Genomic DNA, 18,190 nt, shown 5'->3' with positions numbered 1-18,190 from the left:
AAAGATGAGTTGGTGGATCTCACCCACTAAAAATAGACTACATCGAGTATGCAACAGAACTTCTCTCACACCTAATTTCGTATGATCTTGGCAATTAGTCCAACTAGAAGATAGGCAAGAGGTGACAAAAGTGGCCAAAGGAGGGCAAACAAGAATACATCATGAGCCTTGTAGACAATATTCAATTTCACGTTAGAAGCATCAAACATCAAGCATTAAGCATCAAACACAACATCAAGAAATAACACAACGCGATGTGACAGCAGGACTAGGAGTCTCCCGATACGCCGGGGGCAACACACCCTCCAACGCAGCCTTGATTTGAAGCGCCAAAGTCCGCGAATGCCAGCGATGCTGCTGAGTATAACCACCCATAACCCAGAGATTCTCAAGTCGCGACTGCCTCTTCCAAAGACCTCGAATCTCACCTTCAGAATCAACACCCCAAGTCGCATCAAGACGAGAGGCAATCTCAGGACCAAACAGCTTCCCATCTTCACCCTCACTATTCTGACCCTGATCTTCAGAACCACCCAAGATCTCAAGAGCAGCGTCACGAACATTCTTATCCGCGAATCCAGTACACCAAATCACGGCATCAGCATCAACACAACTTCCATCCGAGAACCGCAGCCCAGTCTCGGTATACGCGACTGGCTCAACCAATGCCTTAATCTCAACCTGACCCTCCTCCACCAATTTGGAACCACCAACATCAACATAATGCCCCCCACCCCGCTCAAGGAGATTCTGCATAAGCGCACAATTGGGGTTACCGCTATCCAAAACAGGGAATCCCGCTTCCGCCAGCGCTTTATAGCGATCCGGTTCTTCAGACGCGAAGTGCGCGAAGAGGTTGCGGGCTAGTTGGGCGTCTATGGCTGTTGGGAGTGTCATGAAGAGATTGTCCGCAAAGTCCACGCCTGCGTCATACGCTCCTAGACTCATTGGGTGGCAGACATAGTCGAGTGGGACAACGTATGTTGGGGAGCGGACGTTCATTGTTGTTTTGAGGTCTGCGGCGTGGCAGTCTTCTAGCACGTCGAAGGCTGTGTTTGCTGAGCCGATGATTAGGGCGGACTGTGATGGGGGGTTGTTCAGTTAATACCAGTTGCTATATGGATCTCAGACGGGTTGGGGGGTGTTGGAATGGGTTTGGGGCTTACTCTAGCTCCCTTTGCTTTCAGCTGTTCGGCGTTTTTGTATTGTACTGAGTGCATGCTAATACCCTTGTATAGATGTTTGTCTGCTATCGATGGGAGGTGCAACTTTTGAGATCCGACGCCTGTGGCCATGACAACATGCTTGGAGATAACTGTGCGCTGGCCAGCGGGTGTCTGGAACTTGATGAGCCATTGCTTGGTTGATCGATTGTATTGGGTCGATTGGATCTGGGCCGAGGTGATCATGTTCAGGTTGAACGTTGCTACGTATCGTCGTACTTGCGACGCTAAGTCTTCTCGAGAGAGAAGGTCGGGTTTCTTCTCATAGTCTGGTTTGACTGTCAGTGTGCCTCGTGTTGAAGACAGGTACAACTTACTCATATAGGGCAATTGACAGAACGTCGTCGGGATGTGGAATCGCATGCTGTCATAACGGAGGGCCCAGTTGTCGCCTGGCCGAGCATTGCGTTCAGCCATGACGCTTTCGACCCTCAGAGCCTTGAGGCGCGCAGCGAGGGCGACAGCACTGTATCATCGGATTAGGTTAGTCAGGTCGTTTTACGGACTTGGTAGTCGTCTTACGCATTTCCACCGCCGATTATAAAGACATCGGTCTCCACATCCTCAGTGCCATCGAGCTGTCTTCCAGGCAACTGAAGCAAGGTTTCCTCCTCCTTCTGCAAATCCAGGCTTTCAAGAATAGTGCTCAGAACCCAGATCTTCCATTCAATACTCCCATTGGCGCTTTTGATCGGCAAAAGCACCACCTTTCCGCTGCATGTCGCCACTGGCGAGCCAGTTTGGAAAGTGATTCCACAGTCAATGAATTGCTGCAAGAGTCAGCAACACTTTATCGGATACCACATCTATACGTCTAGACCGCTCACAAGAACAGGTGTAGCAGGCATGAACATAGCAGCACCATTGACTGCTATGCCACCCTTAATGGCTCTCAGTCTGTTCGTTTCCAACAGACTAGCCGCAATCACACCGGGTGTCCTGAAGGTACGAAGGTGGTAGGTCAGTGCCAACTGATCCTTCCAATACGCATTGTCCGCGACGAAACAGCTCTCGATAGCTTCGGCGTCATTCCCAGCAACCGCAGCATTGAGGCGATCCAACACGAGCTGAGCTTGTTTCGTTGGCTCATCGCCGGCCATCGAACTTGGATCCATCAGCCCGGGGGCGAGGAGGGGAAGTGGCTGTTGCGCCAGCATATCGAGGAGGTCGACTCGCGCGGGGAACTCATTATGCGTTGTATCTGTGTCTATTGATCGCATGTCAGTGATCGGTTTCAGGCTTGCAGTCCGTGAATCGATACTCACTAGCAGCCATGATCGCGACTGAAAGACGAAGAATACGAGGCGGCGAAAGGAAATAGTCGACAGCTCCCCTGAGCCTGTCACACCAATGACCATATAAAGACTAGCCAGATATCACGGATGGCCCCCCGACCCCTCCCTGCCTTGTTGAGTATAGTGTGACGGCTTACGTTCCCCGGTGGAAACCACGAGGCCTAAGACGGCACAGCATCTTATTTACGCCTTTACGCCTTTACGTGGGCGCTGGGTCCATCGAAGAGAGTTCAAGTGACAGAAGTGACAGGTCGGCAGAGGCCTAAACACACCCGTTGTGCCGCGAGGGCGTCGACCCCAAAATGATCTCTATCAACCCCGGTGCATTGTCCACAATATTTTTATTTTCTTTTCGTGGACTCCCTGCATCAGATTCCAAACTCGTCAAATCACAGCCAAGCCGCGGGTTGTTTCTTCGGGCCACTAGCGTCGTCCCCTGACGCTTTAGCTTGATCCTTGTGGCTTGGACTCCATACATCCACCGAAGATGTTCCGGATCAATATGTGAGCTGATGATCTTTGCCATGCAGGACTGCTGAACAATGTGATTTGATATCGTCTGGCTGGAAAGCTCGCGGGAAATGGGGCTATAATCAAACTCAATTTTGTGACGTGAAGTCTGGCAGATCGACCGATTTTGACCTGATCGACGCGACCTTATGGATCTGTCAGACTCTGACAGTTGGGTTATTATATGAATATCCCCCATCTGTGACAGTGACCCCCTGTTCCCCAGTGTGTTCGTGTGTTTCGTGCGAGTTCAGATATTGGCCTCCATGTTGTCGCAGGAAGCCCTGGCCAAAGTGCTGGCTGCACCGGCTCTTGCGCCACCATCTGGTGTTACAGCTGACTTCGATAATCCGCCTAATAAGAACACTCTCGCCTGGGTTGTGACAACGTTTTGTATGGTTGTGGCGACGCTATGTCTTTTCCTGCGTGTCTATGCTCGATTATGGCTCGACAAGAGGATTCGCATCGAAGAAGGTCAGTCGATGAGTATTTCCCCATTATGCATGAAAGACACTTGCTGATCTGGTTTCTTCTTGGCAGTGATGATGATTTGTGCATACGTATGTTGTTGTTCAGTCTAGCGCCAGAGATCTCAATCTAATCCGTATCACTCTAATAGGGAGCTTACTGGGGTACAGCTTACGCTGGCTATGCCCTAATCTCAACTCCCGGTTACTACGTGCACACATGGAACCTCACCAACAAAGACCTCATCCGACCTCTTTATGTAAGATCGACTCTTTCGCAATAACAACTGACAAAAACTAACAACCACCTGACCAGCTCATTCTCGTCTATGGTTGCAGCTACTCAGCAGTCCTCCCGTTAATCAAGACCGCCATCCTGATCGATTGGTGTAGAGTCTTCGTCGCCGTTGACCGGTCGAGGAACCTCTTCTGGTGGGGATGCATGTTCGTCAGTTTCATCCAGTGCACCTGGGGAATCTCCTGCATCATCCTCCTGAACATGCAATGCACTCCCCACGAAGCGATCTGGCTGTTCTACCTACCTAGCAAATGCTATTCCCTCCCAAAAGTCATGCTTGCATCTGCTAGCATCCAGGTTATATCCGATATCCTGATGTTCATCCTCCCACAAAAGATAATCTGGGGTTTACAGATGAGCTGGCAAAAGAAGCTAGGTGTATCCATCATCTTCGGCGTCGGTATACTGTCAGTAACCCCCTTTCCAACCATCTCCCCAAGCCGTACCACAAAACTCACAAACCCCAGCGCCTCAGTAGCAGCCTGCTTCCGCCTCTCACACACAGTAACCTTCGCCAACGAATCAGACAGCATGTACCTAATAGGCCCACTCCTCTTCTGGGCTTGCGGCGAAATGACCTGCGGCTTCTTCATCTTCAGCGTTCCCTGCCTCTCAAAAATGATCATGGAATCCGGTCTACCCAGCAGAGTCAAGCGCGCCCTCGGCGACAGCCGCGCTAAGAACAGCGATCCATCCTACGAGAACTCATCCGGTCCGAGGTCTGGTCCTGCTTCTGGTTCTGGCGGCTTTACGAAACCGTGGATGAAACGGCAGCACAAGAATCCTGAGACGACTTGGTCTCAGCTTGATGATGATGCTATTCCGCTTGGTAGTCCGAATGTTTCCGAGTCGCAGGAGAATCTACATCTACGGCGGGATTTGTCGAATTGTGGAAGTGGCGATGGGGATGCGGATGGGGATGGGGGTGGTGGTATTCAGGTTATGCATACGACTAACGTGACGGTTTCGAGGGAGCCCGGCGCTGGTAGCGGGCTTTCATCGCCGATTACACCTTGGGTTAAAAAGGGGTAAACATAGCGTTGGGTTGGGTACTTTGGGACCTTTTGGGTATAATTACTTTTTTTGTTTGGGATAATCGGATATCGGAATTTGGTCAATTGCGCTATGGGGCTCGGCCCGCTGGAGAAACAGTAAAGTAAAATAGAAAGTAAACAGTAACCGAAATTCGTTTCATGCGACGATGATCTTGTAGATCTCTTTATCACGGGCTTGTTCGTAAGCGCAATTCAGGCAGCTTTTGTGGCAGAGGAGGGCTGGGTCCCATTTTGTTAGGGAGAGGAATTGCGCTGTTGGATTGCCTGCTGTTTGGACTATTGAGATTTGGTCCCCTTGCCGTGCATCTGGTTCTAGGATGGAGTTCGTTTGAATCATTCCCACATATTCCTGTTTGAGTTGAGTCTTCTTTGTATGTCTACATGGATTTGCGTTGAAGAGGCCGAATAAGTGATCTACACATTCTCGTAGATTGATCAAGTGACGCTGGCCTGAAACTTGGACAGAGCACTCCAATGCAAGGCCGCGTACTTGTTCTGAGAGGGTCAGAGATAGATCTGAATGAACGCCCTCCATCGTAGGGTAGATCTCGCTGCTAGGAGCACGAAATTGTTCATTCAGGGACCGAGACAGGTTGTTATAAGGGATTTCGGTATATATGTCAGTGTGATATCGATTGTCGTGGTAAATAACGCCGTCGAAGAGTTCAAGACCCCTATAACCAGAGAGATCACTACCCATCTGGGAGATACCGGCTGGGACCAATGTTGTCGTGCCATCTGACTTGACAACCAGATCTACATCATTCCAAGAGAACAGCTGAGACAACACCCCCTGAGGCGGAATGATGATCTTCGCAACCTGCTTCTGTATCTTGGTGGATGGACTCCAAACTCTGGGATCAGAGCGCTCCTGCCAGACAGCGCCCCCGTGGATATGAACGGCGAGGCTAGCAATACCCTCATCTATAATCCGAAGAAGAAGTGTTGACGGGTCACAATAGCGGCTTATATTATCGGCTAGCTGCGAGATTTGGTCAACTCCATTTGACCTTGCTAGGACATGCTGGAGTGTTGTAAATGTTTTCGAGAATGAAGGCCACCTCAGCGGCAATGTCACTCCCAAAGCCTCTTCGCAGCGCTGGTGTAGAGCTACTCGAGGAAATTCGCCGAAGACCTGACTGAAAAGATGGACTGAGACCATTGGCTGATCACCGGCACGCTCTCCAATGGTGACGTGAACCAGATCAGAAAGTGATAGAATACAGGCTCCCATTGCTTCTATAGCAACGTGCAAACAGACCACGCCCATCTCCTGTAAGTGAATTTGCATGTACGCAGCCAAGTAACCTGGGTAGACAAATTTGAGCGAAGATGACGGTTTTCCAGGCAAGACTCGGATATCTGAAAATGAATCGATTTTACCCTTGACCTCGGTCTGGAGAAATTTCTCGCCCAGATGATCAGTGATATCAATGCATATGGATGAGGAGCGAGATCCTTGATGGATGATCAAAGACTCGACAGTAACAATACAATCATCTGGAAACATCGTCACCGCGAGAGCGAAGATATACCCCATGCTCGCACATCCACGAACACAAACAATGGATCGCTCTTTTCTGAGAGCCTGTGAGAACTTTGACAATATTTCACTCATACCATCGGGGCTCAGCGATGCCAAGAGACTTGTCGGTGCTCTCTCTTGTAGATGCCGGTACGCCTCGTGGATACGATACACATGTTTTGCGAGATGTGTTCCGAAACCAATAACACCAAGTTTATTCGCAAGGATATTAGTGGCCTGCATCAATTGCTTGGGGCTACTGAGACGAACAGAGCTCGGCAGCAAAGTCTTTGAAAGATGGTAGAAAATCGAGCCCGCAGTGGCATTTCCATAGATGTTCTCCAGGCAGGTTGCAAGTAGCGAAATGGCTTGACCTCCAGTAGACTGGGCCATCAGTGAAGCTGCGTCCCCTTTGCGCCAGCCGATCATCACACCAAGCCGATCTAGGCGTGTGCTTGCACACCGTTGAAGTTGGTCGGGGATACGAGTCATGAGTGGCCCACTGATTGGGAAGGCTGAGCCCAGTTGTTCGAGCTGGAGCATTGCACTGGGTTGAATGTCGTCTGCTGAAAGTACTGAGAGTACATTTGAGAAGGTTCCCAAGCCGGCGAGTGAGAGTGTACTCATATCGAGTTGCATGTCGACACCCGACATGGTGAAGGGTTGAGTTATGAATTAATTGGAGAAAAATCCTTTAAAAAGACTGGGGGATATAACACTGTGTCTTTCTTGTCTTTATGAGCTGTTCTGGCCTGGCAAGCGTCTTGACGCTCATTTCAAGCTCGGCTTCGATGTAAGCGCCGAGCTCTGCAGAGCTGCATTAGCCATCGTTTTGCAATGGGTAGTTTCCCCCCAGCCCCGCCGCCCTGTGTTCTAGCATCGTACTTCTGCAAGGCCGGCGTACTAGAATAGAATTGATCAGTGCAAGTTAGATCCAATCTGTCCCCAGGACATCCAATAAGGAATGCTGACGCCAGTCTCTGCATAGGCGACGGCAAATTTAGAACAATGAAACGAATGTGGTGTCAAGCCTAATAAAATCACAGTAGTAGGTTAGTATGCGAAGCTGTGTCTATTAGGGCAAATCTGAGCCCTGTCCATAATGGACTAAATTAGATGATGAAGGGTTTACGATGTCGCGCGTGATCCTGGGCATGCAAAACTGGTAAACATTTTTGATATTAGCACATGACAGCCCTCAACAGTTTATAAACTTTTACAGTCTCTGTGATAAACCCGAGGTTTTCTTGTCAGACACAAAACAAAAAAGGAAAGTAACGATTTGAACTAGAGTAGATTACCAGATGACAGCCGAGCTTCCCCACAAAGATACAAGTATACATGTAGAGGTCCTCCGTATATAGTCAACACTGTACCTCTGATTACTGATCACCCCGTGCATTGTATACTTGACATACATAACTACCTGATACATAAAGAGTATAACCGAGTGAATGACGTTGTTGCACATGCAATTCACATGTGGCTCGGGGATCCCGTGACTCTGTCCGGATCAATGATGATGCGGCCAAATGGACCTCGGTACTTTCACGGATATGCGATTGCGGCCAGCAACGGCCATTCAAAGGGGAAGTATCACCGATCTCACTCAACTTTTATAAAGGAACGGTTTCCCCGGCTTTCACTAGCTTCTGAAACTCCATCTGACTCCTTTCCTTCAACCCCATACTCCCCCTCCCCTCTCCATCCTATATTGACGTCATGTCTTCCGGTATGTAGCATGTGCAAGCCACACCGTACTCGACTGAATATGGGGTTTGGTGGCCGTTGCGATGAGCTGGTGCAGAAGTACAAGTATGCTAACCTCAGAATCTAGCTCAGCAACGCCTGAACCAGGTTTCCTCCCACTTCGGAAAGAAGGGAGCCGCCGCCCTCACCGAGAAGCACCCCGATGACATTGTCGTGACATGTGCTCTGCGAACGGCCCTCACCAAGGGTGGTAAGGGTGGCTTCAAGGATACCGCTGCTGCTGATCTGCTCGCTGGTGTCTTCAAGGCTGTCCTTGACAAGAGTGGTCTCGACCCCAAGGCTGTTGAGGATATCGCTGTTGGCTCCGTCCTGCCTCCCGGTGGTGGTGCTACTGAGTTCCGTGCCGCTGCTCTCGTGGCTGGCTTCCCCGAGACCACTGCTGTCAAGAGTCTGAACCGTCAGTGCTCCAGTGGTCTCCAGGCCATCGCCGATATTGCCAACGGTATCCAGTCTGGCATGATCGATGTTGGTATCGGTGCTGGTGTTGAGAGCATGTCCTCTCAATATGGGTATGTAGAGTCCGATTTTTTTTTTTTTTTTTGAATCCTGTCTAACATTTTTTATAGGCCCGGTGCCGTGACTGAATTCTCCGACCTCCTCGAGAACCACCCCGAGTCTGCCAATTGCAAGGTTCCCATGGGTGTCCTGTCCGAAAACATGGCCAAGGACCGTGGTGTGAGCCGTGCGGCCCAGGACGCTTTCGCCGCCAACTCATACCAAAAGGCCCTCAAGGCCCAGAAGGCTGGTCTCTTCAACGAGGAGATCGCCCCTCTGGACGTGAAGTGGACCGACCCCAAGACCGGCGAGGAGAAGACCATCACCGTGAAGGCCGACGACGGTATCCGTGAGGGTATCACCGCCGAGTCCCTGGGCAAGATCAAGCCCGCCTTCGCCAAGGACGGCTCCATCCACGCCGGTAACGCCTCCCAGATCTCCGACGGTGCCGCCGCCGTCGTCCTCATGAAGCGCTCCACCGCCGAGCGTCTGGGCCAGAAGATCATCGGCAAGTACGTTGCCGCCAGCGTCGTCGGTGTCAAGCCTCTCCTCATGGGTGTTGGCCCCTGGAAGGCCATTCCCGTTGCTCTGGAGAAGGCCGGCATCACCAAGGACGATGTCGACATCTACGAGATCAACGAGGCCTTCGCCTCCCAGTGCGTCTGGTGTGTCAACGAGCTTGGCATTCCCGCAGAGAAGATCAACCCCAAGGGTGGTGCGATCGCTTTCGGTCACCCTCTTGGCTGCACTGGTTCCCGCCAGGTCAGCACTCTGCTCACTGAGTTGAAGCGGACAAACAAGAAGATTGGTGTCACCAGCATGTGTGTCGGTACCGGTATGGGTATGGCCGCTGTCTGGGTTGCGGAATAAATGAAGCATATGCTTTCGATTGTACATTGAACTAGCGATTTGGCATTTTACGTTTTCTTTCCCTTGTACACAAGGATTTCTTGTCATGTATTGAATACCACGAGATTGGACTTTACCTCTACTTTATCTACGCGCTTATCCTGTCTCTTTGAGACAAAACAGTAGCTTACTAGAAGATTTACTAGGTGCATTAGGTGCAATAGGAATAGAGTATAGAGTACGCTTATATGCCATACGTCTCCCCAATATAGCACATCAACCACCGTGATAAATCACAATGCTGAACGAAACTTCTTGAATGCATCCGTAACACTCATACCCTTGGCAACAGCTTCCTTAGCCTGGTCATCCATCGCGATCAACTTGGGCATGATCTCAAGCACCTGGCCCAGCAATTCACGAGGGATGGCAACGACACCTTCCAAAGGATCACAGAAGATAATATCACCCTATCGTATAATCAGCTAAACACACCATATTATTACTCCCATGTAAGGAAAGATAAAAACTCACCGGCGAAACAGTAACACCACCAATAGAAACTGGCACATCACGAGCCCCAGCCTTCGCCTCAGCATTAGTCCCAACAGTCGACGTAGCCCTTGCCCAAATCTGCCCCATTATAAAAAACAATTAGCAACCCATCTTCTGCATCACCCCAGATCAGAAAAAGAATAGAACAAACCGGAAGTCCAGTCTCCCTCAGCTCCCCCAAGTCCCTAACTCTCCCACCAACCACAGTCGCCATAATCCCAACAGCAACCATCCTCGTCGCCATAATACCACCAGTAACAGCACAGAACTGATCATCAGGCTGTTCAATAACGACAATGGACCCGGCGCCTGATGGGTCTGCCGCCGCGTATTCGCCTACATGGTCAACCCAGTGCTTGCCGGCTTCGAAGCCGTGTTTTGAGCGTTGGTCTGTTGCTATACTTGGTGGGGTGGAATTCTTTGGGATGAATTTGAATGTTGTCGCTGGGGCGGCGATTTTGGGGGTTGTGTTGTTTCGGCCTGTTATTGGGGAGAATGGGACTATACTTATTTCTTAGTATGTTCAATTCTTGGCTGGTTTTGGAGGGGTTGCATGGTGGGTTAGGTGGTTTACCTAGGTCTGCGAGGTACCCTGCTCTTGCTGTGCTTCCTGGTGGTGTGTTTTGGAGTTTTACCAAGGCGTCTGATACCTGCGATATTGCTGTATTAGATATATTGCTAGATGTGAAACGGGCTTCGTCCGACGTACATCACAAGCCGAGTAATTCTCGACCAGAGTCGCAAGTTGCTCTTTCAGCGTGGCCATTGTGTATAGTGCGCAGAGTGAAAGTGTGAGGGTGATGTTAATAGTATGGTTAGTTGACGTATGAATAGATAAATGCTCTACAAGTCATATGAAGGAATATGTAAGTATCAAGGAAAGTATCGGGGAATAACGTCGAGCACATGTCCGCACGTCCGGATATCGGATAAATACATCATCGGTTGATCTGGGGTTGCCGAACATGGCGTTACATAGTACAGACTACTGATTGAAACTGGTTGTATCTAGAATTTATGTTTTTATGTTTTGGAATTCAATGCTATATAGCATACATCCTACATAGCTAAACCTATAGAGGATCGCGGGGTTCCCCGCGGACGTGGTATAGCCGAGGATGATCCGACAATGCAGGTCTCTGCAGGAACGATATATGCCGGGCTATCAGATGATTGGTGAGCCCCTCAACAATGTCAAGTATCAATAATATCACAGTATAAGATCTGTTAGATCTGCTAGATCTCGACTCGGCTGGTCGTGGCAACCAAATGCCGTGTGGGGAGAGAAATTGGTCATCCACTATATCCACACGTGGAATAATTCCGACTTCTCTCCAGGTTCTCAGGCTCTCAGGTTCTCAGGTTACTCATTCTTATCTATTCATGCAATCTTTAGATTTGTATATATCGCATCTAGAGCAATAACCAGCAACATGGCAACAAAACCAACATACACCGAGAACCAACTGGAAACATACCTCCAACGCATTGCATACTCCAAGTCCACAGGAGCAGAGACAGATCTTCTCCAGCATGTCCGCCGGAATATAGAGAAAGATGCCTATGCCACACTGTGTGATCTCCAGCGGCGCCACCTGACTGCTATTCCTTGGGGAAATTCGGAATTGCATTATTCGCGCCATCATACTATTTCATTGGACCCTGAGAGCCTCTTTGAGAAGATGGTTGAGAGACGGCTTGATGGGTATTGCATGGAGAATACGGGACTGTTCCTTGTCATCTTACGGTCTTTGGGGTATTTCGTTTATCCTACTGCTGGTCGAGTTGCTCATGCTGCCGAGACGGGTGTTGATAATGGGTTGTTCTTTTCTGTGTGAGTCTTGATGTTTGGTGCGAATGGATGCATAAGATGGGCTGACTGTTTTGGTGAAGGGCGCATATGATTCTGATTGTCAATATTGACGGGAAGAGGTACATGGTACGTGACGATATCCTAAATTTACTCCTGAGCTACACTGACCAGATAGGTTGATGTCGGCTTTGGGAATAACGGTGCTACTTCCCCACTGCCGCTGGAGGAGGGTGCTACTGCCACGCATATTGCGCCATCTGAGATGCGTTTGGTCAAGGAAAACCTCATCGAATTCACCGATCCAACCCAGAAGGTCTGGATCTACCAAACAAGATACAAACCCGAGAGCTCTTGGCTGTCCCAGATCTGCTTTTCCGAACAGGAATTCTTGCCTCAGGATTTTGGTGTCATGAACTTCTCCGTCAGCAAGAATCGAACCAGTTGGTTCACCCAGAGATTTATCTGTGTGCGGTTCCTCATGGACGAAAGTGGGAAAGAGATCGTAGGACAATGCATCATGGCGGGGAAAGAAGTTAAGCAAAGAATGCACGGGCAGACAGAGGTGTTGAAGGTGATGCAGAACGAAGAAGACCGGATTGAGGCTTTGGCCAAGTACTTTGATATGCACCTTCGCGCGAGTGAGATTCAAGGCATTCGGAACTTGTCCTCGCAGCTCAAATAGACCTTTGGTGGACTACTGGGAAATTCAAATGTGAATAGGATATGATACAGCGTTTCTAGATAAATTGCAGTGGATATGTATGATCACGGAAGAAATGAAGGCGCAGGCATAGAGCGTAATGGTGGGAAACAAGGTTGCAATTTTGAGTCTAGTAAATCCGCTTCTCCATCTGTACTCCGAGTTAGCGCGTTCGAGAAATTGGGGACTAGTTCGTTCCGTACCTTCCACGGGTTGCTGACGTCGAATCCGGGGGGTGCTTGGTGATTGCTGGATTGTCCCCGGAATGCGCCTGTGATTCTCTGGTCTCGCTCCATCACTATTCGCGAATTGTCAGTTTGCAGGTTCTTCGAGGAGTTTGAGTAGTCTGGATCAATGATTCGGTCATAACGTACTTTGCTGTGAAAGTGTTAGCAAACATTCTAGGTAAGTTCCGACCGCAGCCGACATGGAAGACTCACTCTGTCCCACAGGTCACGATTCCAGCGTGTCTTCTTGCCATCGTTGGCGAAGCGCTTGACGTAGTGAAGACCGTAGCCGGTCACGCCAAACATCTGTGGCATTGGTTAATTGTAGCCCAAGAGGGATTGACCAATGATACGCACGCCGATAATGATTCCATAGGGAAGCAAGGCCTCGAAAGGAACACCCATGATGTGTGGTTCGGAGGAGAGCGATTGAGCGGAAGGGTATGTAGGCGTAAATTCAAGAGCCGCGAAGTCTCTCACGGATTGAGCAGAGTGGACAAATCGCGGAGAGTGTGGAGGTGAGTGTCTCTTCGCACGGCGACGGGCTTGAGGTCTCCTCCACCCAAAGTAGTTTAGCCGCGCTGAGTCATCAAGCTGCAACGACACTCAGGCAGGACAAGGGGCGTGATGGCCGCTGCGAATCGCATTCGATTGCTAAAGAGACAGGCCCCGGTGTGTGGACTGTCCTTCGACGCGTCTGGTACGCTTTTAATTCAAAGATTCGACTGATTTTCTTTGTGGTGAGTTTTCTCCGATTTGCGACACGCGTTTGCGATGCTCGAGCCACCTCCAGCGGCGGACTGACATCTCTTGTTTGTCTAGCTCCCACTTTGCGCCCTGCGACTTTGAGGGTCAATCCCGATCGATATTCGTGCTTCTGAACATCTTTGGCACCATCTGAGTACGCCGCAAATCTCGTGTTGGATCCAGATGCACCCCCGGATCAGCGCCGACGTCAGCGGGGTGCTCCTGTAACCGGATCGGTTTGAGCTTCTATTACCAAGGATCTGTACCACTCAGGCACATACTATAGGACTGCGCTCAACCTGGCTGTCGCGGTAACATATACTATGGCGGCGACAATGCCGCCAGCAAACGATGAACCGGGCAAAATCCACCCGCCTGTGGACCCGGCCGACAGCGATCTCGATGCGGAGGGAGAGGAAGAAACCGACCTCTATGAGATGGACCAACAGCTCCAAGATGCTGTTCACCGAGCATACACCGGAGAGGCCGATGAAGATGGACCAGACGAAGCTGCGGACGGAAGTGCTGGCGCCAACGGTCTGAATGGAGATGGTGGCGACAATGATGAGGCAGAGCCTGTTGGTGCTGTCAAGCTTCCCAATGAGGATGCACCATCAGAAGAAGACTATGCGGAGTCTGAGACAGCCGATGCGGATGCCGACCCCGTGTTTGAAGACAACGACCGTGACGCATCAGAACCCGAGTCCACTGATCACGAATCAGAAGCGGAAGACTGGGAGGCAGAGAGCAATGATCATGAAGATGGAGAGGCTGATATACGCAGTCGCGCAAATTGCGTGTAAGTGGATAGGTCCAGGCAACGCAGCTAAGTATGCAGGTACTGACGGACCAATAGGTTTTGCAGTCAAGACGAAGAACACGATCCAAGTGAAGATTTCGAGGAATGGTTAACTTGCATTGTCTGTGGTGATCACTGTATGTTGTGTTTGCCGGAGGAAACCCCCTTCTTTGATTACCGGCCGTTACTGACTAAACATCTCTAGCCCATCGCCAGTGTGCTCGTGAGCAAGAAGCGTTTGATGATTCTGAAGGTACGTCAAACGTCCAGTTGGGATGGACTTTACTGCCATCGAGAACCCCGGCAACTGACATCGCGAAATCCAGATCCGTGGAGATGTCTCACGTGCGTTCGTGATAATTTACAACCGGACCCGTTAGAGAGCGAGGTGCCAGAACGGAAAGCCTCGATTCTTCCCAAAGAGCTTCTACCTGCACACGCCGGCACACATGACGAAGGGTTTCACTCGATCTTCGAAACGGGCGTAAATGATGAAATGCTAAACAGCTCTCGGTCGCTACGCAAACGTAAGGCATCTTCAGTTGAGGCCGAAGAACACGTACCTGTTCTTCGGAAAAGGTTGCGTCAAACATCATTCCGTGGCGAGCGTCCTGGGTTGAACGGCACTTCCCTTGATGGTGCTATTGATGCTGCCGAGGTCGATCTTCACTCTCCTGCTCAGACGCGTTCTGTTCGTGTTAGACGCACGCGTGCTCTGGATCGAGAACACTGCCGCGTGGTAGCAAGGCAGTTTGGTAAATTGATCGTCGGGTTCCGACTTGACGAAGCCAGAATGTCTAAAATCACAGGCGCCCAGGCCCGACCACAGCGCAAGAAGAAGAAGGCCCCAAAGCCACCAGTCGTGCCTCCAGAACCCCAAGCTCACTTTGTTCCGCTCCCCCCTGTATCCTATAACACCATCACTTTGTTCGACCGAGAAACCGATGACCCCAAGTCCAAACCATATGGGGGCATCCTAAACGAGGTCGAGCAAGACACCTCCAAAACACTCCCCACACAGTTCGATCGCGAACGATTCGAACAGGCTCGCCTGAAAGCAGAAGATGAATGGCAACAGAAGGTCAGAGAGGCTGAGCTCAATGGCGAGCACACACCACATGCCTCGCAAAAGGTGTCTGGTCCTCCGTCAAAGATCAAATACATCAACTTTGGCGGCTATGAGATCGAAACGTGGTACGCTGCGCCTTATCCGGAAGAATACAGTCGCAATCGTGTTCTGTACATTTGCGAGTTCTGTCTGAAGTACATGAACTCGGACTATGTCGCCTGGCGCCACAAGCTCAAGTGTCCTGCCAAGCACCCTCCTGGGGACGAGATTTACCGCGATGGATCGATCTCAATTTTCGAGGTCGATGGGCGAAAGAACCCCGTCTACTGTCAAAACCTTTGCCTTCTCGCCAAGCTCTTCCTTGGCTCGAAGACTCTTTACTACGATGTCGAACCCTTCCTATTCTATGTCATGACCGAGTACGACGATTTAGGTTGCCATTTTGTTGGCTACTTCAGTAAAGAAAAGCGTCCAAGCTCAGCAAACAATGTCTCCTGCATTCTCACCCTACCTATCCATCAGCGAAAAGGCTATGGAAACCTTCTTATTGACTTCTCTTACCTACTCACTCGCATTGAAGGCAAGAACGGATCTCCTGAGAAACCACTCTCTGACATGGGTTTGGTCTCTTACCGAAACTACTGGCGACTCATCTTGTCTTACCAGCTTCGCGATCTGAAGACGCCTGTTAGCATTGCAGATCTATCTGATCTGACCGGAATGACGGCAGATGATATCGTTTCTGCTCTCGAAGGGCTACGGGCTCTTGTGCGGGATCCTATCACTAAGACTTACGCAATCCGACTCGACCACAAGTATTACGACGAGGTAATCAGCGGTTGGGAGAGCAAGGGTTACGTTCAACTGAACGAAGATGCCCTTCTCTGGACACCTTACATCATGGGCCGTAGCAACCAGTCACACTTCGATCGTGCTCCTCTACATGCCGTGGCCCAAAGAGATGACCCTGACGAAGATGAAGAGGTCGAGGATGAAGATGTCCCAATTTTGAATGGATCCGGTCCGAACGCACTTGATGAGCCTGCTGGACCGCCTTCCACCATGGCTCTCCAACACAGTGGCACTCATCATCACGCAGCGGGCCACTCTGAACCCCCGCTTGTTAACCCTGCAGCTGGAATCCCACCCTCTCGGTTTGAGCTCTGGCCTCCCGTCCTTGCTGTAGCACCCAAACGCAAGCCTGGCCGTCCATTTGGCAGTACCAAAAAGGATAACTATCGCGCATCCCTGACGCCTTCGATTGCTCGTAACAGTGGTCGCAACACCCCTCGACGGCCATCTGCACTAGCAATGTTCACACCAGGAGGCAGCGTCCGCCGCGGCCGGAGCTCCATTGTTGCGGAATCACCCGCTGCCGATGCAACTCCTACCCACATCAATGCTCTGGGATTGGAACAAGGTCAAGTAGTCGAAGAAGATGCCGATGAAGCCGTGATTGACGAAGATGCCGACGCCGATGGTGAAGTCGACGATACCCCTGTACCAGACGCCGATGTAACCGTCGAAACAGAACTTGCAAATGGCGACACTCTCGCCGATGCAACTCCCAAGACCAACGGCATCAAATCAGCCGATGTCCAGGAGAACAGCGAGCCCCTGAAGACACCCGAAAAGAAGATGAAACACCCCTCTCGGTCTCCAGAGACAGCCATTTCCCTCCGATCCCACCGGGCAAATGACAACTCCAAAACACCACGATCAGTCAACCGCAAGGCCCTCGTCGAAAAAGTCCAAGTCATGGTCCCCGCCGAACCAGGCTCTGCCTCTAAATCAGAAGGCAAAGGCGAAGGCGCCAAAACCGTCAACACAAACGGCATCGACGCCGACTCAGATGCAGACGCGGACGCCGAGTACGAAGTAGACGGTGACGTCGTGATGCAGACATAATGACCACTTCTGGGATTGATTCGAGCGTTTGTTTTATGATTCGCGGTTGCGAGTGTGATTAAGATGATTTTGCCTGCAAAGTGTTACGCATGTGGACAGGGCGTTTGTATGATGGGATTTGGTTCTTTATTGCTCTGCTCTCACTGTTCCCATTCCATTCCACCTCTTATTTTCCTTCGTGTCTTGTCTTCGGATCTTGCAATATCCCATTCCTATTCCACCGGTCGATTTAATCTCTTATTCCGCTTTTCTTTTCTTTTTGCGTCGAATACTGGCTACGTTGTCTTACGTGGCTCCTTCAAAGGGGTTGATTATCGATATCAATGGGTCGCGTGATCTCACTGTTACGTCGTCGATCCCCTTCGTTTTCTACTAGTTGCTTTTCGAGGATTTCATCCAGCAAGGAGCAGGGCGGGGGTGTCTGGAGTTCTTTTTTTTTTTTTTTTTTTTCTCCCTTATTTTCTGCTTCGTGTTCTCTTTTCTATCTAGTTGCGAGAAATTAGTACAGTGTGTGATTAGCATCCGTGTCAATGTATCAATTGCTGGTAGTCTTTCCTTCTCACTTCGGAACTTGCAAATACGTATCGTGATCATATTCGTGATATACAGTAACGTGATGTAGTTAACCGGTAATTCACTGTCGCGTGTCATCAAGTTGAATATCGCGTCACACCTACGGTAGGTAGGTTTATGACATGTCAGATTCAGGGCGCGAGGTACAGTTGTTAAAGTCTGTATTCAGTACATATACATGTACGGAGCGAGAGAAGCATATTATAGTAAGACATGTGAAATGCATGCAGGACTCGTGCCGAGGCTTGTACAGACTCATCTTTTAAGATTGCTGTGTAGTATAGAAGACCTCCTCAAAAATGAAAATCTAAA

General features: G+C 50.1%; 8 protein-coding genes across 8 annotated transcripts; 4 read left to right on the top strand and 4 right to left on the bottom strand.

Moving 5' to 3' along the window:
* Nucleotides 1–234: 234 nt before the first annotated feature.
* N7508_007731 (uncharacterized protein) lies at nt 235–2,498 on the bottom strand (the record flags this gene model as incomplete). Its single annotated transcript, XM_058465795.1, has 6 exons — nt 235–1,080; nt 1,167–1,492; nt 1,541–1,689; nt 1,746–1,993; nt 2,051–2,430; nt 2,489–2,498. 6 exons carry the CDS (start codon nt 2,496–2,498, stop codon nt 235–237), a joined length of 1,959 nt encoding a protein of 652 aa, XP_058317123.1.
* A 796-nt stretch (nt 2,499–3,294) lies between these two features.
* N7508_007730 (uncharacterized protein) lies at nt 3,295–4,825 on the top strand (the record flags this gene model as incomplete). The annotated part of the gene is made up of 4 exons (XM_058465794.1): nt 3,295–3,502; nt 3,569–3,588; nt 3,648–3,755; nt 3,812–4,825. 4 exons carry the CDS (start codon nt 3,295–3,297, stop codon nt 4,823–4,825), a joined length of 1,350 nt encoding a protein of 449 aa, XP_058317122.1.
* A 159-nt stretch (nt 4,826–4,984) lies between these two features.
* Nucleotides 4,985–7,027, bottom strand: N7508_007729 (uncharacterized protein; the record flags this gene model as incomplete). Its single annotated transcript, XM_058465793.1, has 1 exon — nt 4,985–7,027. One exon carries the CDS (start codon nt 7,025–7,027, stop codon nt 4,985–4,987), a length of 2,043 nt encoding a protein of 680 aa, XP_058317121.1.
* A 1,068-nt stretch (nt 7,028–8,095) lies between these two features.
* Nucleotides 8,096–9,508, top strand: N7508_007728 (3-ketoacyl-coA thiolase peroxisomal A precursor; the record flags this gene model as incomplete). The annotated part of the gene is made up of 3 exons (XM_058465792.1): nt 8,096–8,105; nt 8,211–8,652; nt 8,710–9,508. The coding sequence occupies 3 exons, from the start codon at nt 8,096–8,098 to the stop codon at nt 9,506–9,508; spliced, it is 1,251 nt and encodes a 416-aa protein (XP_058317120.1).
* A 272-nt stretch (nt 9,509–9,780) lies between these two features.
* Nucleotides 9,781–10,808, bottom strand: N7508_007727 (RraA family protein; the record flags this gene model as incomplete). The annotated part of the gene is made up of 5 exons (XM_058465791.1): nt 9,781–9,957; nt 10,022–10,120; nt 10,194–10,543; nt 10,617–10,692; nt 10,752–10,808. The coding sequence occupies 5 exons, from the start codon at nt 10,806–10,808 to the stop codon at nt 9,781–9,783; spliced, it is 759 nt and encodes a 252-aa protein (XP_058317119.1).
* A 667-nt stretch (nt 10,809–11,475) lies between these two features.
* Nucleotides 11,476–12,537, top strand: N7508_007726 (arylamine N-acetyltransferase family protein; the record flags this gene model as incomplete). Its single annotated transcript, XM_058465790.1, has 3 exons — nt 11,476–11,876; nt 11,936–11,981; nt 12,031–12,537. The coding sequence occupies 3 exons, from the start codon at nt 11,476–11,478 to the stop codon at nt 12,535–12,537; spliced, it is 954 nt and encodes a 317-aa protein (XP_058317118.1).
* A 148-nt stretch (nt 12,538–12,685) lies between these two features.
* N7508_007725 (NADH dehydrogenase [ubiquinone] 1 alpha subcomplex subunit 1) lies at nt 12,686–13,187 on the bottom strand (the record flags this gene model as incomplete). Its single annotated transcript, XM_058465789.1, has 5 exons — nt 12,686–12,706; nt 12,759–12,853; nt 12,930–12,933; nt 12,996–13,088; nt 13,140–13,187. 5 exons carry the CDS (start codon nt 13,185–13,187, stop codon nt 12,686–12,688), a joined length of 261 nt encoding a protein of 86 aa, XP_058317117.1.
* Nucleotides 13,188–13,852: 665 nt separating this feature from the next.
* On the top strand, nt 13,853–17,305 carry N7508_007724 (uncharacterized protein; the record flags this gene model as incomplete). Its single annotated transcript, XM_058465788.1, has 4 exons — nt 13,853–14,328; nt 14,386–14,465; nt 14,534–14,581; nt 14,655–17,305. The coding sequence occupies 4 exons, from the start codon at nt 13,853–13,855 to the stop codon at nt 17,303–17,305; spliced, it is 3,255 nt and encodes a 1,084-aa protein (XP_058317116.1).
* Nucleotides 17,306–18,190: the final 885 nt, after the last annotated feature.

Source organism: Penicillium antarcticum (genome assembly GCF_028974205.1).
Source record: "Penicillium antarcticum strain IBT 31339 chromosome Unknown utg000008l_segment0_segment0, whole genome shotgun sequence".
NCBI lineage: Eukaryota > Fungi > Ascomycota > Eurotiomycetes > Eurotiales > Aspergillaceae > Penicillium > Penicillium antarcticum.
This window is presented reverse-complemented; position numbering and strand designations above follow the sequence as displayed.